General features: G+C 39.9%; 1 protein-coding gene across 2 annotated transcripts in view; it reads right to left on the bottom strand.

Moving 5' to 3' along the window:
* The window catches only part of camsap2b (calmodulin regulated spectrin-associated protein family, member 2b), a 44,980-nt gene that overhangs the window by 3,803 nt on the left and 17,460 nt on the right, over window positions 1-23,717 (bottom strand). Inside the window, exons 3-19 of one of the 2 annotated variants that reach the window (XM_042497345.2) lie at window positions 22,859-23,038; window positions 21,666-21,752; window positions 15,212-15,353; window positions 13,185-13,324; window positions 10,385-10,475; window positions 10,154-10,255; window positions 8,628-8,697; window positions 8,240-8,521; window positions 6,418-7,156; window positions 6,170-6,316; window positions 5,242-5,473; window positions 4,740-4,923; window positions 3,960-4,656; window positions 2,633-2,769; window positions 2,286-2,500; window positions 1,919-2,018; window positions 398-457 (exon numbers count right to left, since the gene is read on the bottom strand). In XM_042497345.2, coding sequence (XP_042353279.2) covers window positions 398-457; window positions 1,919-2,018; window positions 2,286-2,500; window positions 2,633-2,769; window positions 3,960-4,656; window positions 4,740-4,923; window positions 5,242-5,473; window positions 6,170-6,316; window positions 6,418-7,156; window positions 8,240-8,521; window positions 8,628-8,697; window positions 10,154-10,255; window positions 10,385-10,475; window positions 13,185-13,324; window positions 15,212-15,353; window positions 21,666-21,752; window positions 22,859-23,038 — 3,605 coding nt within the window. The remainder of the gene's footprint in view (window positions 1-397; window positions 458-1,918; window positions 2,019-2,285; window positions 2,501-2,632; window positions 2,770-3,959; window positions 4,657-4,739; window positions 4,924-5,241; window positions 5,474-6,169; window positions 6,317-6,417; window positions 7,157-8,239; window positions 8,522-8,627; window positions 8,698-10,153; window positions 10,256-10,384; window positions 10,476-13,184; window positions 13,325-15,211; window positions 15,354-21,665; window positions 21,753-22,858; window positions 23,039-23,717) is intronic. The other variant, XM_042497346.2, reaches the window with a different exon arrangement.

The raw sequence follows: 23,717 nt of genomic DNA on the forward strand, positions 1-23,717 counted from the left end.
GCCAAGCAAAGCAAAGTCTCACTGCTGTCTTTATAGCTACTGTGAGGGGTGAGCTCGAGTACTTGTGGAAGAAAACAGCAACACATTGGTAAAGCGCAGAGCAGCCAGCAGAGAGAAGAGAGCAAACAGCAGCCTGACAGCAACACTGCAAACGGCAGAGAGGATGAAGAGCAGGAGCACTGAGGCGAACATCTCGGCGCACACTGGTCCCTTGTACCTTAATACAGAATCAGCAGTGATGTAGTACATGAAAATATTTCACAATTGACACATTTGTCTACTGTTATGTGAGTCTGCGCTGAATGAGTGTCTAAATAAACACAAAGGTAAAGTTACATGGGTCTATTTCTACATTGAGCCACATCCAGCTTCATCCGTTGAAGCACCACTTACTAACCTTCCCTTTCTTTCTTTGGGAGAGCTTAGATAGAACGGGATATGGGCTACTTTATTGCCTCTGAGGGACGCATGCAAAATAGAAAGAGAAAGCAGAGAGGGATAAAAGAGTTTAAACCTCATAAAAGTCAAGACTTAACAATATGAAAAAATAACTTCAACATCAAAACATTCCATCCCAGTTAAAACCACAGAAGAGTAAAATTAAAGTGTGACAAAGATGAAATATGGAGTTGAAGTTAAATTTTTAGAAGTTTTATTGTGGGTAGGGTTGCAGCGGTATATTGGTTTCAGGGTGAATCCTGATATGAAAACTGACGGTTATCATTAAAAAAATGCAATTGGACAAAGATTCTCACCTTTGTTTTAGTTATTTTCAAAAGCGAGACTTTTTACACATACTTCTATTTAAAAATTGTATTAAGTTTCACTTATTGTTATCAAACAATTGTTTAACCAAAAATATCCATTTTCATTCATTTCAGGTTCATTCTGACTGTTAGTAATAATAATTCTGTAATATCATAATACCGTGAAGCTGCAATATTTACGGAGACGGTTATCGTACCGTGAAAATCTCATACCGTTGCAATCCTAATTGTGGGAGTGCACATCACAATGGTGGCAATATGTAGATGGTGAACTGCACAAACTGAATAAGTGAAAATGAAATGAAAAAAAGTGACTCTGAAATACTTGTAGCGGTTTTCATGAACATGCATAACAAGTGTTATATTGTGGGATTTATAATTCAAAATTAAAACAAGATTATGAGGAATTTGAAGAAAAGGTGTATGAAAATGAGGTGCATGTAAAGTCAGCACTACAAGTTATCAGCCAACTTTAATTAGTAACTGATTTGGGATGGAAATGGAAGGTGGTAGACAGAAGAGGCTGACAGAACTGAGGTGTCGTTTAGTTCTTCGCTTTACTTTTTTTATACAGACCCAAAAAGAAAACATGATCATTAAAATTATAAGATAGGACCCACCCACCTTACAAGTTAAAAGTACTACAAAGCAGTACACTTTGCAGTACTTTAAAGATGCAAAATACAAATTTTAACCACTTCACATTTGCTGTAACTCAACAGGATAACTGAGCTTCCTTTGAAATTGGTAAACACACAAGACAAACTGCAAGCCTCAACTTTGTTATCTTATCTGTGTTCTTTTTTTTAAATAAGTACTTTTTAGTTTCAACATTTCTATTTAATATATTTCCACCTAATTCAAAGGTGTAATGTTGCGTTCAGATGCATTAATGCAGATGGTAGACAGCAAACACCTTTTTGTTTGTTTTTCCTGTGCCTTCCAAAAGATGTCTTTCTGCCGTATACAGTTCCATGTAAACACAGCATAATTATTTTGTTTTTTTAATTTAGGTTAGCAGGATTTTACTGATAAAAACAGATGCAGGTAGAATATGAGTTTCTCTTGAGCTTTTTACATCTGCTATTTATAAATCAAGCACAAGGTAAGAGAGTCTAAAATCCATGTTACAGGCAGGAAGTGGGTCTCACCTGTTGTTCTTCCTGTTGTTTGGCTGATCTCTGTCATTGTCAGCCAGATTGAGAGATGCCAAAGAAACACTTGACACTGAGAAGCCTCGTGGACGCACGCCTGCAGCACAAAGACAGGTCAAGCACAGATCAGCAGCTGTCATACAGCGATAAGAAGGGCTGGAAATTTGCAACAGCCAAACGTTGGTAAAATATACAAGTGGCTGCTAGATTTGCTCCACTCACCAGCCAAAAAAAACAATGGTAATCTGTTGAGTGGATGGTGGATTTTCGAGTTCACCAGCAACAGTGGCAGGTGGACAAAAAAGTTATTTTCCAGCCCTGGCAATAAGTTTGTGTTTGTGCATTTGATTTATATGTTGCTCACCTGTCGCTCTCACAGGGGGCGTTGACGACTCCATGACGTCTCTGTGGATGGACTTGGGTCGAGGCTTCTTCTTGAGACTTCCAGACCGGGGCTTGATGACCTCGTCCATGTCATCCATCAGCTTGAGCTGCTTCCTCCTCATATATTCATTCTTGATGTATTCCCTCCTCGCCTTCTCTTCGTCCTTCTTCTGTTGCTCCTCCTCAGCTTTTAACCTGGAGCAAGAGACAAAGATAAAGATTGATTGTTTGACTACACACTCGAGTTTAAAAGTGTGTGTGTATTCATGCTATAAACCTGGGAAAAGCGTCAGCATTAGCAAACAGAGAGTAAGAAGTCGCACAGACCGTGCAGCTTCCCGCTTCTGCTCCTGGTCCAGCTCCTGCTGTTGCTTCTTCTCCTGCGTCTCCTTCTCCCTCCGCAGCCTCTTCTCCAGCAGAGCTGCTTTCTTTGCTGCCATGTCGTCTTCTCCTTTCACATCATCCTGGTGTTTGATGGGTGGGAACGCATGTTTACTCAGCTGATGAATTACTAAATCGTGCATTAAGTTATTAAGACAAATAACGCTTGAGTGTGTAATCACTGGAATGATGGTTCTATTCGATGTGACGTTGTGTAATTACCTTCTGTCAGCAAAGCTCTGACATTGCTCTATAATCAGAGCTCTAATGGTCTAACATGCATCTGTGTTCTGGCTGTTTGTTTGGCCTAGATTCACATATGTATTGTATTTAATCAGCTCATGGCTCAACAGGCACAACACTGCACATGCTGTGCCTGACTCACGCAGTGTGAGATTCTTCCTGTTGCTGCAGCCTGCATATAGCACCATAAGGATTTATGTGCTTTATTATTAATGAGACGTTAATTATCTGTGTTTATAAGTCAATATTCTAGTTTTACTGAGGGAAAGGGTGATAAAAGGGAGGATAAAATGTAGACCCCTTTTTCAGACATTTTGACCAAACAGGTGCAACTAATGACATTATTAACTGCTGCGCTGCGCTGCAATAATTGTAGGTAAACCACCATCATTATTACTATCAGTACCATCTGTGCTTTTCTTTCATTACAAGTCAAAATGTCTGTTAGAAAAAGTTTGTTATGAACAGAGGTGGGACCAAGTCATTGTTTTGCAAATCACAAGTAAGTCTTTGTTCTCAAGTCCCAAGTCAAGACAGGCAAGTCTCCGGTCCTAAAAGAGTCATAATGCGCTCAGCATCAAATATAATGCTAATAACTAATATAATTAGTTGCATCCAAAATATATAGAAGCCTTGATTTTCGAGAGCCTTGTGTCTTTTGTGTGTATAAACTCTAGCCTTTTGGAAAAAGTTAAAAGCAATAGTTCAACATTTTGGGAAATACCTTTTTTTGCTTTCTAATGGAAAGTTGTCAGCCTCTATTTCCACCAAAAAAAAAGTCACTAGAAGTAGTATGGAGGTGATAAAATAGGGCCAAGGGAAGCAGACCAAGTCAAGTTAGTTTAGTTTATGGGTAAAATTCATGGCTAAACGTGTGTCAAATTCAGTCCACCTTAAATACAGAATGAAATTCATGATAGTGATAATATTTGCAGAAACTATTATATGGATTATCCTAGACATTATAAAGATTACAAATATTTTAATGTGCCTATTAATATGATCAAATAATTCTGTTGCTTCAGCTCACCTTGAAGAAGAATCCACAGCACATCTTTTGGTCTTCTCCATACGTGTCTCCTCCTGCCTCTCCACCTCCCTCAGCTGCTCCTCCTGAAGGTTTCAGCCCAGACAGAGGCACCTCCACCAGGTCTCTCTTGTCCTGGGAGTCCCCCTTGACCCGGCTGCTTGTGGGCCCTTGGATGTCAGACACCGGTTGACACAAAACCTCTGACGACCTCTGTTTGATTTCACACTTCTTTCTTTCCTCCTGTCGCTCATCTTCCTTCTCTTTGGCTGCTTCTTTAGTAGAAGGCGGAGGAGTGCCAGCACTCTTCTTTACTGCTGCCTCTTCTTTGTCCTTATTGTTTTCTTTGTTGTCCTTGGCCTCTTGGTTCTTTCTGTCCTGTTGCCCCTCATCGTGGCCCAAGTAAGCAAACGAGCTGATCTGGGTTTGGCTGGAGGTGAAACGCCTCAGTCTGGGCAGGCTGTCCACTGAGGTGGGGGTGTTGAGCATTCGACTGAAAGGTGTGACCTTCAGATCATTTGGTCGCGGAGTCCGAGGTGTCCTTGCGTGGAAGGAGGCCGGCCGCCGCTTAATGCCAGCAGGGGAACGATTGGGAGCGCGGGGAGAGCCAGAAGAAGACAGGATGGGAGACAATGACCCAACGGAGCCTCGGCCTGACCCCCGGCCCGTTACACTGCTGCTGCGTAACTCACGGAGCTGCCTGAGGGGAAAGACAACACATACAGATCACATGATTGTAAACCTTTTTTTTTTAGCTATATTATCAAAATCTAACATGAATACCTGTGTGGAGATGGAGCAGGAGGAGGAATGACCCAGGCTTGTTGCTGCTGCTCTCTCATGGACATGATCTTCTCCTGCTGCTGAGCCAAACGCTGCATCTCCGTCTGCAGGAAGCCCAGCGACGTGTTCAGCCTCTCAATGGAGCGTGTGTATTCTGTAAGGTCGATCTCTCCTGGAGCCACACCTGCATCACCACATTACATACACGGGTCAGTCAGTCAATGTTCAATTTAATGATTCATTCACAGCTCTGCCACTCTAGTTGTCATATTTTGTAGTTTAGTCATCAAAAACTATCAACCAACAAGGCTATTTCTCACCGCAGGAACCTTGACATAGTTCTAAGAACCTTTTTGTTGTGTCCGCACCACAAGAACTAGGAACAATCCTATTTGTTAAGATGCTGTTTTTAGGGAGTGTTGTAGCGAGTAGGCACTACTAAATAGATTTCTGCCACTGCCAAGTAAAGCATTCTTATACATCATCTGTGAGTGACACTAACCTCCACCATCCTCACAGGGGGATTTAGGAGCTGCTCCGTCTGGCTTGCATCTCTCCGCCCGCTCCATGCTGCCCTGGCTGGTTTCCTTTGAGGCTGTGAGTGGCTCTGGAGAAGGCGTTTCTGCTGCCGCTGAGCTCGGGCTGAGAGGGGCAGTGATTCCTTTTCTTCTCACTACATTCAGAAAGGCTGTTCTGCCCATCCTCTGACGATGGCGGGTGAAAGCTGCTTCCACCTGGAAAATATGAAGAGGTCAGCATGGTGTGAACATTTACATTAAAGCTATAAACCAGCACAAATTTACTTTGATTTTTAGAACTCTGAAATGGATAGTATCAATCTTAGACCTGACCTCATGTGAAATAAAATTAGAAAGACATTGTAGTATAACCATTAGTCCCCCATTGTCTTTGTTTTTAACCGATATTGTAGTTTAAAGAATGTATTTATTTAATTACCCATGTACTTGTTTTTATCTTCATTTTATTCTTTTCTATTTTATTTTTATCATTATTATTTTCTTATTTTTTCAACTTTTTTTAAATTTATTTATTTTTATACACTTAAAGGTCTTCATGTTCATGTGTTTTTTTTAATGTATGTTCGTCACCCACTGTCTTGCATGTATGTTATGAACCAGTATGTTAGTTTAAAGAATGTATGTATTCACTAACTTATGTACTTATTTTTATTCATATTTTATTCTTTTTTTTTTACTATTTTCTTTTATTTTTTAAATAATATTTTTCAACTTGATTTTTTACATTTTATTTTATTTATTTATTTATTTTCATGCTCAAACATCCTTAATGTTCATGTGGATGTGAATTTTGTTTGTATATGTTCATTTTGTCATTTTAAAACAATAAAAAGAGACTTAAAAAAGAAACTATATACCACTGAAAATCTTTCATTGTGTTTATCCGTTTACCTTTTTCTTCTGGGCTTCAATGGCTCTACGTTTCTCCTCCAGCTTCATCCTCAGCTGAATCATCTCTGAGGCTATCAGGTGGGATGGATCTCTGGGGGAAGGCGTCACTGGAGAGGGAGATGTGATTGGCAAAGGAGGTGTAGATATCTAGAAAAAAGGGCAAATATCCTTGACGTTAACTCTATGCCAAATCACCTCTGCAACAAAGATAGAGTTTAAATTAAAAAGGAAATGAGTGACACACAAACCTGAGAAGAGATGCTTTTTGGCGGGTGTGTATACGGCACATTGAGATCTGAACTCTCTGGAGTGGTTCCTCCGCTGCTCCTTCCTTCCAGCTTCCTGAACTTCTGCTCTGCAAAGCTCGTCATCCGGACCATTCCTCCTCCAGAGCCCCCAGAGGACGAGGTGGGGCTGACCGTGTGGGATCTGGGGATTGTGGGCACTGAACTGGGACAAGGGCTGCTCCTCTCACCTCCGCCACCCCTCTCACCATCGTAGTTAGCATCACCGACCTCTCTCCGTCCTCCTTCCCTGCTTCTCTCCTTCACCTGCTGGTCAGGCAGCGGGCACGACCGCGTCATGGCCTCACAGTCTGGGTCTATGTCTGAATAGTCTCTCAGAGAGGAGGAGTCCTCATCCAAGCTCTGGATGTCCTCAGTCCTCACATGGATACCCGTGTCAACTTCATCGGTGGACACAGAGTTGGCATCATGGTCGTTCAGCCGAGCCTTAGCTGAACCCGGGTCGTCTCCTTGACCTTGGGCCCCTGGAGGGTCTAAAGGGTCTGAAGGCTCTGCGCCGTGGAGAAAGAAGCCATTGTCTCCGTCTCCCACGCCCAGGCTAGCGTGGGGCCGTTCAGTGTCGTGGATAATCTTCAGGGCCTCTTCAATGCTCGGAGGAGTTGATGGGCTGATGTGGCCACTGTGGTTGCCGTGGTGATTGTTGGGGCTGTGGCTGCTGTCTGGAAGGACTCCATTAGAGTACCTAAAGACAGGTTTGGGTAAATTAACTGATGGTTGTTTAGCCCTTTGAATCCTGGATCAAGATCACTTCTTTTGTGTTGCATTCAGATGCCTTTCACATGTATTTAAACCTTTGAACCCCTTGAAGCACATTGGTTTGATTTATTTCAAAAACATGGGAAAAAAGACAATAAGCAACTTGGCAAGAATTGTTCCGTAAATTGCAAGATATTAGCAAATTAGACAAAAAAAATTAAATCTAGGGAAAATTTTTACAAAGCACTATATATCTAATTATCATAACTATAAATTAAATTTTTTTTTTTTTACTTTCAAAGAAGTGTGCATTGTGCAGCTGTATTATCCAGGTAAATACAAGATCGGGATTTGGTATTGGCAGAAACTCAATATCAAATGACTTGGATTGGGATTGGGTGCCAAAAAACTTGATCGAGACATCCCTCTTATAGAGCACTGCTAGCGGGAATGTATAGTGTTAACCTCCTTTTTTTTGTAGATGTGGGTTTAACAAAAAGAATTGATTCTGCCACATACTGTCACATCCATGTCATCATCTTTTCAGACTTCGCTCTTTTTGTTGATTTGAGTTTGCGTTTTCTGCAAATGGGTCTCTATGTTGTGTAGGAAGAAGAGCCTCCTGCACTGAATACCACTGTCAGAATTTTTATTCATGATAACCAACACAGCCTCTGTTATTCTTGAATGGGAAAGAGGCAGAAATAGGGTATAAAGAAAACCCTTAATATAAACCCAAATCACAGAGATGATCCGCACAGGATTAATATTATCACATCCTCTGTGTTTGGTAAGATTTGGCAGCTAATTTGCTGTGGAATTATGGACATGGCAGATTCTCACAGGATTAACATCAAAGATGACTTCCCCAATGATTATTAATTACAGGAGGTCCACAGGTAATACTAGCCTCGTGCAAATATGACTTTAGACCACTCTACAAAAGTATGAAAAATAGTTAAATTTCCCCCAAACAACAAAACTGTTTTAAACAAACAAAACTTAAACAAAACTTTTAAATTGACAATTTGGTGGTTCAGTTCGTTTAAAAATCATCCCTCTGCTGTACCTGCTTTGGTTCTTGACTGAGAATGTGTTGTTCCGCCCCAGGGGTTTGTGGGGGGTGAAGTCCTCATCCTCCTCAGGTATGTGTCTGCCCTGGCCGTTTACATCAACAGGCATGAGGGAGAGGTGGCGCCTCATGCCCCCTCGAGATGCATAGTGAACTTTGAATCCGAGACCGTCACTACTGGCAGAGCGAGTCATCCCGCGGAGGGAGGGAGCTTCACACAGCGGCACAGTCGGGTCTCCATCCAGTGGAATCTCAAAGGAGATTCCCCGAGAGGAGGAGCTGAGGGAGGAAGGAAACTTATTGTTAGTTTAACTGGGAAACAACAATACACTTCATATTCGTAGGTCAATGAATGTTGCCTGCTCTATGGAGCTTAGATACTAACCGTTTTTCTTTGGGCCATGTCCCAACACAGCCATCCACGTAGGACATGGAGTTAGACCTCTTCATTATACCTGTTACAGACAAACAGCAGCTTCTTTCATAACAAATCACTGATTTAACCAGTCAGCAACAAATGCTGCAACACTTTAGTTTCAAAAAGACATATGCTTACATGCATACACAGTGTAAGTGAGACTTATTGTACATATTCTCAGTTGGATTTTTTTTTTCTAAATAAATCATGTTGTTTAATTAGATTAATTTTCAAGTGCAGGGCTCAAAAGTAGCTTAAGAGCTACTGCATGTTTGTAAACCAGCCACTAGAGGGCATCTGGTTTTAAAAACACAACACTTCCACACATTCTTCCACAGGTCCTTTAAATCCTTGAAACCTTGTTTTGACATCAGTTTTCTTGTGCTGTGTTGAGATGCCTTTCACAAGCTATTTAACCCTTTATAACCTGAGAAAATTGGTTGATATATTTTGAAAATATGAGAAGAAAGGCAATGAGCAACATGGCAGGACATGTCCCGCAAATTGCAATAAATTAGTGAAAGGTAACAAGAGAATTTTTATTATTACTACTTTTATTTGCTTATTTTCAGGTAATTCCCTTGTTCCTCTTTTTTTAAAAAAAGTTCCTGCTAATTTTTGGACTATGTCTTGTTGCTCATTGTTTCCTACCCATGTTTTTGGAAGAGGTCAAACAAATTTGCTCCCGTTTTAGGGTTGAATCCTTGAAAGTTTTTAAGGTTTTTAAAATAGAAATAGACATGGGTCATTGTAAGTGCTTTTATTTTTATATTCTTTGTAAGAATTGAAATGAAGGGTCTTTCAGTATTGTCTGTCATCACTGTTGCACAGCACAACTGAAAGGCACTTCTCCAACTTTTCGAAGTACTATAATTACATTTTCATGTTTGACATAAACAGAACTGCATGTTATACTTTGCTGTAAATGTTTTTATCAAATGTTATAGGTGGTCTGCAGAAACAGAACTGTAGAACAATACTATTGTTTGCCCCACTGTCCTGATGTTATTCAAACTCTATTCAAATATAATTCAGCTTGCTGGTTCACATGAAAAGAGAACACAGTAAGAAAATGAAGAAATGTATGTGATGGTAAAAAAAAAAAACACATCAACGCAATGTTTAAGATATGTTATGTCAACAGCTACAAAAAATACATTTGCCATTAAGTTATATTATGTGGAAGATTACCCATGGAAGATTACTGATTAACCTGGGAACCCTGGTTGTAACAATAATACAACTCTAAAAGTATGCTGTGCTGGGCCCTTGAATTTAGGGGCAATGGACCGAGAAAGTCCATGAAAGGTCCTTCAGTGTGATGTTTAAAAAGATTTTTGGATTCATTCCCTGGGTTTATAGTACCAATTACAGCATTTTCCTGAAAGCACCACATTAATATTTAGGGGCAAAATAAAAAAATAAGAGGACAAACTTGTGGAGAACGGTGTTGAAATGAATACCAAGGCTCCTGTTAATAGCAGATATTTTACCGTGTGCTGGGATGTTCTCTGGGCTGTCAGGTCTGTCTGCATAGCTTTGTTTGACTGGACTGGACACAGGAGCCATATTTCTACAGGACACAGGCTCACAGGCTGCAGAGGAAAACATTCGATAGATACTCAACATTCAGCTGCAACCTTGAGTTTATTAATAGACTTAGCATGCATGACATGTCATCATTATCATTAGTGTGCTAATATTATTGTGAACTTGTACTGTACCGTTTGGATCGAAGACTCTGGGCTGTACGAATGAGGGTTTAACCACTTCAAACCACCAGAAAAGCTCAGCCATAAACACCAGGTAGTTACTCTGCAAGACCAGACACACACACACATGTTTTTGTGGTTAATGCTGCAGTCATATATTCTGTTATTTATTCATGTCATTAGCATGTTTGTCTCTCAGCAGTCATAGCTCCTTCTCCCCCTCTGCAAAGATGTTAGATGAGCTACATTCGCAACATCATACAGCATTTTGACAGATCAGTGAGGTCACGGCCTGCAAGCTGTTGCTAGGGAACAGGCTCAGGTGTGTGTCTGTGTGTGTAGTTTAATATTAGTGCATGTTTCATTGTCTGAGTGGCATAATGTCAAACCCATACGGTTCTTTAAAACTGCAAAAAACACCATCTGGAGTTTAGTTTATATATGTCACATGTGCACAGACAGATTTACAAAGCAGCGAGTGAGTAACCCACATTAGTGATAAATGCATCATGATATAAACTGAAAGCCTCCGGGGGCCAAAACAGATGACTTCATCTGTTGAAAACCTTTCAGTTAACACACACAGGTCAGTTTATCTACTGTCTAGGAAAGGGAGAAAAACAAAAAAAAATCCTGTTAACTGGATCTTAATGTTAGACACAGCAGAGAAAACATCTTAAAGGAGCAGTGTGTAGGATTTAGAGGCATCTAGTGACGAGGACTGCAGATTGCAACCATTTGAAACCTCTCTTGGGTGCCAAGCAAGAGCTCCACAGAGGTCTCCTGCCCTCCAAAACAAATGGACCTGCTGATTTACAGCAGGTAAAAACAGTGAATAAAGCAGTTTCACGCTGCATTTCAGTGTTTCTGCAACACTGTTCAGCATGCTAATGTGTGCTCACCTCTTTTCTCTCAGACCTTCAGGAGGTTTTTAACAGGTGTCGAATTATATGTAGATGTCTCATTCTCTCTAAAACAAATGGACCAGACGATTTAAACGAGCAAAAGCAACAAATAAAGCAGTTTTACGTTAAAAATCAGTGTTTTCCAACGCTGCTTGGCTCATTGCGCAGGGACTGCTAACTATGGTGTCTCATGCATATACATGAATGGTGCTAACTAGAGCTCGTGTTTGGTTGGTCCATTCTGGACAACTGTAGAAATATGGTGTGCAACATGGCACACTCTGTGTGTGAGGACCTGCTCCCTATGAAGATATTAACAGCTCATTTTAGATCCTGAGCAAATTGGTGTGATTTCTTTCAGAAACATGGGGGAAAAGGCATTGAGCAACTAAGAAATGTTCTACTAATTGTATGAAATTAGTACATTTATATATAAAAAAAAATATCTAGGGAAAATGTCTGGGGAAAAAAAAGAAAAAAGCTACAGAAAAACTATATTTATAATTATAATAATTACATATTTAAAATTATGTTACAGAGTGATTATAACTTATAAGCACTTTTTTAAAAAGTTTTGTTTGCCCTGTTTTCTTATTTTCCTATTTATTTATTAATAATGTTCTTGTACTTTTCACTAATTTCTTGCTATTTTTTGGGTCATTTTTCTTTTGTTACTCATTGCCTTCTTATGTTTTTTAAAGTAACCAAGTCAATTTTCTCAGGTTACAAAAGGGTTAAGGTAACAGAAACACACCGATTATCATTTTTAGGCCATTAAACACTGATGACAATATACTTATGTTATATTTTGTTCAATTTTTTCCCAATCCATCCTCATTCCTTTACACTGGACCTTAAATAGCTTTTAAATAAATGGACATGCACACACACACACACAAACACACACCCACACACACACACACACACACACACACACACACACACACACACACACACACACACACACACACACACACACACACTGGGTAAGCTTCAGTGGGCAGACTGTGGTAGATGGGCAGTGTGCCAGGTCTCTTTAACTGCTCTTCAAGACTATTTTCTCCCTTGCCTCCTTGTACTTTTGTCTCACTATACAGTCAAAACAAACTCACTATAAACAATACAGCGAACAAAAAAGCAGCAGAGAAATAGAGAGCAAAGAGTGCACAAGTGTGAATTTCGTCTGCTGTGTTGTTCTGAAGAATGGAAAGTCCCAGTCAGCTCGGACCGTGACTTGAATCCGAATGTTCCTACCCACGCTCCCCGCATACTATTTACCCACACTGGCTCTGCTGCCTCTAATGTCTGGATGGCACAGATGTTGTACAGTAAGTATTTTATTAATCAGAAACAAATGTGTGTACTGGGGAGATCTTAGCCTGACGACTGGGTGAATCAGCAGTTGTTATTATCTAAAGTTCACAGATTTTGATATAAACAGAGGGAGATGTGGAAGGCGGGGGGAGAACAAGGGAGACAGGCAGAGACGGGTCAGGACTGTGAATCTCCTCCAAGCAGAATCTGTCCTCTGTCTGAGAGAGGGAGAGTTATTTGGCTTGCAGCGCCTTTAGCACCAACACTCTCTCACACACACACACACAGGCTGTCATATTCATTAAATCTGGCAGCAAAGCAATACTCACTGTAGCAAAAATGATCTTTATGTCCCTGCTAATACATCCATGCACACACAGGAACAACCCCTCTGAGAGCCAAGCCCGCTCACACACATTCATTATTAAACTTTTCCTTGCGTGACTCATTGTTGCCTGTTTGTAATTTCCCGCCCTGACTCTCCTTATTCCCCAAAACACTTTTCTTTTTCTCTGCTGAATCCACATCTCAAAAACAGTACTTTCGACATCCTCCACATATATTTCTTTTTAAATTATTTGAGCACTTCCTACCTTTATGGATGCATGTGCATAGAGCAGGTCCTCCAGGCTGAAGTGACAGCAGTGGTTGAGGTTGTTCCTGCAAAACTCCTGCACCAGCTGGAGGTTGTACAGACTGTCCGCCAAAGACATGGTCTCCTTGAGGCAGATATCTGCTCCGCCAGGGGAGGGGTCAGGCACACACACACAGGCAAGGGAGGGGTGATAGCAAGGGCCAGGCAGGAAGACAAAGGAAAGATAAGGCATAGTTTATGTTTAAAAAAAGATCCTACTTTTCCCACTGGTATTTGTACCATATGTAGTAGCTGATTTGAATGACTCAAAAGTCTTGAAACAGTTTTCAAACCGTCTTCACTCCCCTCTGGATGAATCATCAGGATTTTTATCCCCTGATGTTACTGTACAAACAGGAACAGATCATGGATAGACGACCAAACATTACAGCAGCTGATTTCTGTGGAATGATGTCATTCTGTACTTTTTTAATTATTCTTAGGGTAAATCCCTGCACACGCAGGAGGATGTAAATTAACTCACTTCCACATCTGGCCCACATATGTACAAGCCCCCTGTGAACTACATTTGATCCCAAAAGTCTCCAAGCACTGACAAGAGAGTTGTTTATCTTTGAAATAGCAGCCTCTAACGGTCTGCCGTCACATACCCCTCGTGACCAATCACAACCCAACCCAGGGCATTTTTAGAAATAAGAGCGCAGGCAAGCTGAGAGGAAACGAGCCTTTGTTTCTCTTTGTCTCACACTTGTTCTCCGTGTCTGTCCTGATTACTCTCTGCCTCTCAGTGCCTTTCTTGGGTCCATAACATTATCCACCATTTATATCATTAAATATAACCAAAAAAAGTCAAAACAGGACCCTTAAAGGGGCAGATCACTCCAAAATAAGAAATACATATTTTTCCTCTTACGTGTAGTGTTATTTATCTGCCTAGATACAGGCAGGTACATTAACCAACATCAGCTGGTAAGGGTTAGGGACACTTTTACCCAAACATTTACTGTAACATAAAACATGACTCTTTAGTTGAACTTAAAAAGAACTACTTTAAATACTGATTTATTATTTTTTTAAGTTGAACTAAACTACAGTGGAAGACCTGGAAAATAATGATCATATTATGCTATCATAAAAGCATCCATTTAGTTTGGGTTGAATAAAGGTTGTTCATTTTACATTTAATTTGATGTGATACATGTATATGAGCGTTTCTCTATCCTGATCTGTGTGACTAAATTCGGAAAACTTAAAAAATATATATAAATAATAGCATTTATTCCAGGAACGTTTTATCTTACCTCCCATGTCTTAGCATTTTAGACCTTTGAAAGACTGATTTCAGACATTTTATTACCAATCACGGCCTTATTTAATGATTTAATGCCATTAAGAATAATTAAGGACCTGCAGTAACCCTGTTTCAAATATATTTTATTTTGGCGCCTTGAGCACCACAGGCAAGTGCCATCTAGTTCCACTATATTTGAGAGAAGGCAGACATCTCTACGACTGACATTGCCAACACTCTACAACTCACACTAAACAATCTGGATTAATAAACAGCACTACAAGTAAGAGGAAAAATATGTATTTTTGATTTTGGTATGAACTGTTCCTTTAACCGCTTGATTACGTTATAAGATTGGGATTAGAGTTTGACAAATTTTAAACTATAAAACATTCCTTGTAAAAGGCTACTATGCTATTATAACTTGTTTTTATTAAACTGACACTCATACATTCATGAGGCAAAATGCTCACAAAATAAGGGCTTTGTTTTCAAGTCTTCTATTGAAATGTGAGTTTTTACTTAGAGCGGATAGAGCAAAGTCTCCTTTGTGCTTTCACATTTGGACTAAAAGTCATTGTGGTAAGCTCATTGTATGCCTTTTTTTCCTGTTTCTAATTCTATTACTAAACTGACTTCAGTCTTCGTGTTTACTTTTTGGAAAATCACAATAAAAGAGGGTGTAACTTCTGAGATCAAGTGGGTGTGGTTACAGATTGAGGGGTTGTTCTCACCTTCCAGTCTGACAGCCTGTGGGCAGTAGAAGTGCAGCAGGGCGGTGAGGGCACAGCCGTCTGTGTTGTCCTTCAGCAGGTTCTCCACCAGGGGGAGTACTGGAGCGCTCCTATGCTGGGCATGCTCCCTCCTGTAGCGAGCCTGAAACCATGGCAACGGCACAAAGACATCACCTACATGTGTCATTGGGGTGGATACGTACTGCTGGCTCTCTGATTGTTGGTACAAATTTGCCAACATCTGCAGAAACACTTTAATCTGCATGCGCACACACACACAACTCAGTCACACATAAAACAGACACGTAGGTGTTGATTTCAAGCATAGGGTGGGCTTCAGGCTCAACTTAAAAAATGCAGATTGAATTCATGGTAAAAAATAAACATCTAAACGGTTAGAAATACTGTCATCTTAAATTCAAATGGATAAAGAAAGATGCAATCTAAACCTTCAGCATTATTTTGCCCCCTTTAATTGCTTGTGAAAAGCTGTTATTTCTATGAATGGAGAAAAGGAAATAAACTCATTAAACAAATGAACAGTTTAAAGGGTTTAAAGTTTTTGTGTTCGCACTTCTATCCTTTTCTGTTTCTGTCTCACTGAGCCAGCAAAAACCACAGAGACAACACTACACATCTTCAGGGCATCAGCACTCCCAGTTTGCCAATAAACACACAAGAGGGGCGTAAAATTTGAGTTTTACAAGAGATGCAATGGAAGCTTTATTCAAAGACAGCCTCTCAGTCTAACAGCCTCTCAGTCTGTGCATTGAGCTATGAGGATCAAAACGTTGTCCTTTGTTAGATGTGGTTTGTATTTTCAAATATTTTTGGAGAGCAGAGTCAGTTGGACATTTTTGTATTAAAATGAAATAACCTTTCATTACTCACAGACTGCTTAAACAATAATGAGAATTATTGGATACCTGAACAGTTACTGGTGTCTGCTGACAGTTTATCAAGTTTTTTACGAGCCCAATTCAAACATGAGAAGCAATTTAGTAAAATGTACAAGGAATGCATTTCCTAAAATTGTTAAGGGCTTGAGTGGGCTAGGGTGGGAGCTATCAGACCAGTGCATGATGGGTCTAGGGGCCACATGCAATGACAAGAGAACTTTATGGGAGCATGTGAAGGTGTGAATCCTTGCAGGTTTTGGATGAGACGGAGACGAGGTAGATGGTGATGGCTGGTGAAGAGGAGTTCTTCAGAATGGATGGACTTACTGATACTAATCTCCAGTACCATTTGGTAGGAGACTTGATGGTAGATGATGATTGGACAACAACAGGAGAGAGTGGGAGAGGAATTAGGCCGACAGCAAAAAAAAAACTTTTACTATTACACCTGAGACTGGAGGACAATCCCTTAAGTCCCTTAAGTCATCCAATCAGCAAGTCTTTAGAGATGAGGGACATATTACTAAAAAAGTGAAGCTTTCAAAGGCTAAGGGATTTTTCCTCCTGGACATTATTTTCCCTTTTTTTGTGTCTAAATAAATACAACAATTTTTAAAACTGGTCCAGGTTTAAGCGAGAACACTGCAGCAGGCTGTGGTGAGACAGGCTGCAACATAACCATTGAGGACATATTCACCCATCAATGTACTTCCTTAAAAGTGCTTGTTTTTGCAACTACCATGTTTAGATTATTATTCTAAATGTCACACTACTTCCGTCAAGGATCCTACAGAAAGACCTAGTAAGATCAGCTCCAAAAGCGCCATAACCAAAGTAAAGCTGAGACTGTTCATAAATTCATGTATTGGACATAGTAAAACTGAGACATGACTGAGACATGATGGTGGCTCTATCTCTAAATGTCAGGGGGTCACCACAGTCTGTTGGATTAATCCTCTGGAGAAAAAATGAATATCAGTACATAATTTCCTAGCAGTCCATCCATTAACCGTTGAGATATTTCATCTTGTACATTTAAAAAATGTGGATCTGCACTCCTTTCTTGGCCTCTGTCCAAACATTTCAACAAAATTTTATTGAAATCCGTTGAAAGATTTAGAAAAATATATATGTTGCAAGCTAATGAGCAGATGAAAAATGGGACTTAAAGCTTAACCTCCTTGATGGAAGTACTCAAAGCTTCAAGCTTAGATTCGCACAGTATCAACACAAAACGCTGAGCACTTAGTCATAAGACCCGAGTTTAAGATTTTTCACACTGTCCCAGAATAGACGAGACCGAGAAGTGTCTTGTGCTCATCCATTCGTGTGTGTGTATGTGTGCGTGCATGTGTGTGTGTGTGTGTGTGAAATTATCTCCTCTGAGTATGTCCTACTCAGTGAATAGACTTCTGTTAAAGCTGATAATGCAGAGAGGGAGCTGTGTGGTGGAGCATGCAGGAGGGAAGCAGCTGACTGACACTGAGTGTACAGATCACTCTTTAAAAGACTTACTTTCTCCTTCATTGTAACTTGTTGCCTTTGACAAAGCCTGAGTGTCTATACGAGTGTGGGATGGGTCACATACCTCATGTGTGTTATCAGCTTACAGAGTAATTGCACTATGGCAGTGATCACTCTCACTTTAACGACACAAAAACAAAACAATGAGCGAGAGAACATTTGCTGAGAAACTCCCACAGCAGATAAAAGCTTCTTCTAAACTGATTCAGCCACTCGTAGCATCCTGCAGCTCTTTGAAGAGAAAATGTAGCTTCCTTTGTGGGAACAGAGACTAACTCACCATGTGACCATTTTACAACCTGTTGTATATAAACAGGTTAATCTATGTTTTCGGCCATGGCTGTGACACAAGCCTCGGTCCAGACTAAAATATCTCAGCAACTATCAGATAGATTGCCAAAGGACGTAGTACTCATGGTGCAGAGAGGATGTATCATACCCATTTTTTTTGATCCACAGCTTTTCCTCAAGCAACATGAGATTGATATTTTTGGTTTTGAGTGAAATGTTTCAACAACCATTGGATGGATTACCATGAAATTTGTTAGAGACATTATGGGCTTTGAAGCTTCACTCATAATGTTGACACTCAGATTCTGAATGAAGTTTTTAATGCTGCATCACTTTTTTTTGCATGTCTATTCATTCTGTCTAAAACTAGTATTTCTCCACAGTTGCAGATAAAGGTTAGGCTACACTGAATATTATCAGTATTATACTATTTGTATAAAGTTGATTCTGGCATGGCTGCATGCTGCCGTGTATGATCCTAACATAATCAGTAACTCCAGAATGTTAGAAAGTCCAAAAAACAAAATTTATTACAAAAAAAGTAATCATTACCAAAATTTACAACATGTTCATCATGTTCATCAAGCCATATTTATTGGCATTTTGTTTGTTTGCTCTTCCGCATGCCACACACAAAGGGAGGCACGCACCTGTATTAAAGAGGTGATATAATAATGTGACAAGTGAAAAAATATATTTATATATTTATATTTATATTTTATAACTAGAATCAGTTCCTTGCAGTTGTATGCTTTGTATGAACCCACAAGGTTGCATTTACAGTTTACATCCATGTCTGTGAAAACATGGACATTTTCAACCTGCTAGCAGAGAAGATCTATATAATCAGCACAATTTCAAAGTGCATCCTAGATCAGTGCCACCAATTCATCCTTGACTCAAACTGGACCTTTGTGTCAAATTTGAAAAAATTACATCAAGGACTTCTTAAAATATTGCATTCATGAGAATGAGACGGGAGTAGGATCACGGTGACCTTCACCTTTGGCCACCAAAATCAAATCAGCTCATTACTGAGTTCAAGTGGACATTTGTGTTGAAGAAATTCCCTCAGGGGATTCCTGAGATACTGTGTTCACGAGATTGGGATGTATGGAAGTACATTTGAATTCTCATTTGGAAACCTCGAAGGAAGCCCACGATGTAAAAAAACAAAAGCCACACATACACAAAAAAACGACGGCCCTAAAGACATTTGTGGCCCCTCAGGATGAATTCTTAGAACGTTGGTGATCCTTTGAATTTCATTTAGCGCCACCATCAGTTTGTCCAGCACTGTACTTTAGGCCCAAATGCCTACAAAATTAATGACATTTCCATCAGCCTCAGCTGTTCTTTGCGTTTTGTGCTAATTCTGAAAATGTAAGACTGCTAACATACTAAACTAAGATGGTAAACATTATTTGGGCATATACCATTGCCACTGTGAGCATGTCGTCATGCTAGCATTAGCATTTAGCTCTGAGCATCCCTGCTTTGCACAGACAGCCTCAGAGCAGCGAGCATGGCTGTGAACTTTCAGTCTTGTTTACTTGAGATAAAGTTTAGCTTGAACTATATATGAAACCACACAGTTTTACAAACCAGTAACATCTTTACACACTCAACTGAATCAGAGATCAATCAGCGTTTACCTCTTTGACTAGTTATTGAATTGCAGGAACCCATTTCCATTTAGTACAGTTCTATATTTGCCTGTGTACACTTACACACACGCAGTGGGAAAATATTTACTTTTCTATTTTTTACATGCACCCTTTTTTGTCACTGTTTTAGAGCACCAACCCGAGGCCAGGGTCGTGACCTGAAAAGGCGCTGTGCTGGAGCTTCACGGCTAAGTGAGTGGAGTTGGATGGTAGCTGACTGCTGTGTGTTTGTCCCAGCAGACCGACTCTTTGGGTCACATGGACGTTACATAACAACGAGGCCCGCAGGATGACAACACAGTCTCTGTCTGTCACTGACTCTCTTTTCCTACAGCTGACAAAGTTCCTGAGTGTCTCTCTCTCCACGTCTCCCACCCTGGTGTCATTTGTCCCGTTACCCTCTCTCTGAATTTCCCTCCTCACTTTTCTTCTCTCTCTCTCTGCTTCACATTTCTTTGTCTCCGCTAACAGCGGCGTCGTGATTCCTGCCAACATTTCTCTGCAGCTGGTCTGAGACTGAGCTCATCTGTTCCTCTGATTTATAGAGCTCTCTGTACTGAGCTGTATGTGTGTGTGTACATATCATGTGTGACTGCCTTATGTGGATGAAGACTTGTGCTAATGGCTATGAGTGAAACAAGGAAATATTTGTGCAATATAAGTGTAATTTTAACAGATAGGAGACAAAACAAAAGTTTGAGGAGAAGAAAATGCAGCTCAAAACAAAATCTAATTAGTTTTAAATATTAAAGAAAAAGTTCTGTTTTACTTCATTTCCCTTCCTATCCTTAAAGTAATGGTTCAATTTTTGAGATGTTTGCTTTCCTGTTGAGAGTTAAATGAGAAGGCTGATTCTCTCATACCTGAGTGTTAGAGCAGAGCTGGATCATCCCAAAGACTGGAAACAGAAGGAAACAGCTATCCAGGCTCCGTTAAAATATCAACTATAATCCCTGCCTTGTGGTTGTATGCCTCCGCATGCAAGTTATCACTGTACTGACGTGTATGATTCCAGCTAATAATGTCTTCACTTAGACTATTTTTACAGAGGACTGCAGAGGACTGATGGAGAGCTTTGTCACATGTCACCTGAAATTCAATTTTAGCAAATCTTTTTTTCTTTTTTTTTTTTTTTTGACTACCAGAGGAACATACACCGTCATATTAGGGCCACCGTAGATATAAAGAAATATATACATAAATGTTAAAAAGAGGGCAACATTCTGAGAAAATAACGTGGAACTCCCGAGATTTATGTCGCAAATTTCCGAGAAAAAACGTCTGCTATTCTCTGAGTTTACAAAGTCGTAAATTTCCGAGAAAAAGCTAAGCTATTTTCTGAGTTTATAAAGTTGCAATTTGGAAGAAAAAAAAGTCAGAAAAATTGTGGATTTTTTTTTTGTTTGTTTTTTGGGAGCCAAAGAGCCACATCACTTCACTTTGGCTCAACATCGTCACAAATCTGCTGCCACCTGCCTTGTATTATTCTTGCAATGGATGAACTTATCAAATTGTACTTTACAGTTGAATTTATTTGTGGAAACAAAATAGAACATGAAGATGTTGAAGATACCACAGTGAAGTTTACCTTTGATCTTTTGTCTATAAAATGTCATCACTTCATCATTTTATCCTATTTGTGTGAAATTTTGTTGTAACTAGAGAATGAATGTTTGTATAATGGCTAACAAAATGTTCTGTGAGTTGTTCTTCACAGTGCCCTTTGACAAACAAAATCTAACCAGTTTATTTTTGAGTCCAAGTGGACATTTGTGCCACATTTGAAGAAATTCCTTCAAGGAGTTGGGATGGCATGTATGGACGAAAATTGACAACAATAAAGCAGAGAAAAGCCTACAAACATCTCAAAACCTCACAAATAAAGAAGCCATTTTAAAGATGTAGGGAGGAAGACTGCTGACTGGCTTAGTCTGGCTTACTTTTTCTTGTTTCAATCCTTTGTGCTAAGCTAAGCTAGATTCGTATTTAAAACACAAACAAAATGTTGAAATATTCCTTTAAACAGCCTGCGGTTTAGATAACTAACAAATGAGAGCTTGTGTGAGTTCTTACTTTGTGTGTTGTTGCGTTTGACTCCTGGAGGGAAGCCTCTCTCAGCTTTTGCTCTTCGACGAGGATGTCCCTCAAGTGTTCATTCACCTTGAAACAGACAGACAGACAGAGATCAAGTTCAAATTTCAGACAAGCACTTTGTGCACATTAAGAGGCTGAATGGTGAGTCTGTGTTGGAGAGGAGAAACCTGAACATGAGAGGCTCCACCCACACATCAAAGAAAAACTTTTCACCACCTCTGCCCATTAGCCACTGATGTTAAATATCACTGTAACCTGAAACGCAGCATGCAGCTGACTTCTGACTCGAGCATGATATCAACTACAAAGACTTCAAAGATTATTCCAATAATAGCATTTTTTGTCTTTTTAACATTACTGTTTTTCGGTCTGCAGAGGTTCTGTTCAAACAGTGATGTAACATTTTGGCTTGAGGATGCACGAGGTCGCATCAACCAATCTCAACCGTGGCGTGCTTCGTCTCAGGACTACACAGAGAGACAATACATCATGTGTCTTTTTATGTGTGTGTCTGTAAATGAATCTGCATGTGTATGTCCGCCTTTGGGCTGGAAAATGGAGCAGTGAGCACATGAGTTTTGTCAGCGAGGAGTCAATTTAATTGATTAATTCATGCCATGTGGGGGCTTGTTTCATTATTTTAAACAAAGCAGACTGAGGTTAACATTGTATTTTGAGACAATTTTGTCAAAAGCCTCTTATAATCTCCTGCAAGGTCAGTAAACGCAGCTTTACATGACTATATAATCTGTAAAATGATGATATAAACCAAAGATTAAATCACAGGGAGTTAACCACTGCCCTCTTAAAGCTTACAGCCAGATCTGACTTTACCCTCTCAATCCTGCTTTGGCAGACCACAGGAGTTAAGTTGAGTCAGTTATTTCTTCGTAATCTCTCTGGCATGATTACATGTGGTTAGCGCCAAATTAAAGTTTGAACCAGCAGTGGAGGATTTGAACGCCAACACACTTTTAAGCACCTCTCGTGTGCTCTATATCCAGAGTAAAACAAAGAGCTGCATTTCACACTGTAAAAGGCTCGAGTATGTGTACAACTGTTATCCTCTAAAACGGGAAAACATATGTCTGTATGGTTTTGTGTGCACATGAACGTGCTCCTGTGTGTGCATGTGTGTGTGTGTGTGTGTGTGTGTGTGTGTGTGAGTGTACCTTGTTGATCCAGGTGGCGATTGCATCCTCTGTGTCATAAGGCAGCTCCTGGATGTGTCCGTCACTGTGTGAGGGTTCAGCTGAAGAGTACCTGTTGATGCAGGACATCACCCTCTCCACACTCACCATCTCTACAGTGTACGCCATCATCAGGGTGTCTATGAGCGCCAGATGAGAACTCTGTTGAGACAAAAGCCAGCAAGCAATTTATTCTCCCGTTTCTTTCAAAAAGCATGAAAGTGGCGACTAAATGACCAACTTTTTTATTTCTGTGCTATGCTTCTTCTCTATGCTTCTGTGCATCACATTGACTTTTTCAAGCACAAAGTTTCCAAAAACTGTTGAAATACAAGTTTTTATTCAAAAAGCTGATCTTAAGCAGTAGTGGAAGAAGCATGCAGTTACTTTACTTATGTAAAAGTACTAATACCGCAATACTATGTTACAAGTAAAAATCCTGCATTGAAAATGTCACTCAAGTAAAAGTAAGTAAGTGCAATCAGGAAAATGTAATTAAAGTATTAAAAGTAAAAGTACCCAATGCAGATATAAACAACAACAACAACAACAACAACAATAATAATAATAACAAACACATGGATCATAAATAAGTAACAAAGTGACAAGTTTTCAATTGATTTTCATGAACATTTCTAATGCATCACACCTGCTTAACATCCTCTGTGTGGAGCTGTGTTTCTTAACTTCAGCCAGAGCTCAATAAAGCCATTGTGCAAGTGTTTGCTTTGCAAGCAAGGATCTTGCATGTGCAGCACACACTTTTGTTTGTTTATGTGTCGTATGAGGTGTCTGTAGTAAATCTGTCATGCTTCAAACCTGCTCTGTCTTGTGATGTCAA

The sequence above is a fragment of the Plectropomus leopardus genome, chromosome 12 (genome assembly GCF_026936395.1).
Source record: "Plectropomus leopardus strain MGB_pleo_1.0 chromosome 12, ASM2693639v1, whole genome shotgun sequence".
NCBI classification, from domain to species: domain Eukaryota; kingdom Metazoa; phylum Chordata; class Actinopteri; order Perciformes; family Serranidae; genus Plectropomus; species Plectropomus leopardus.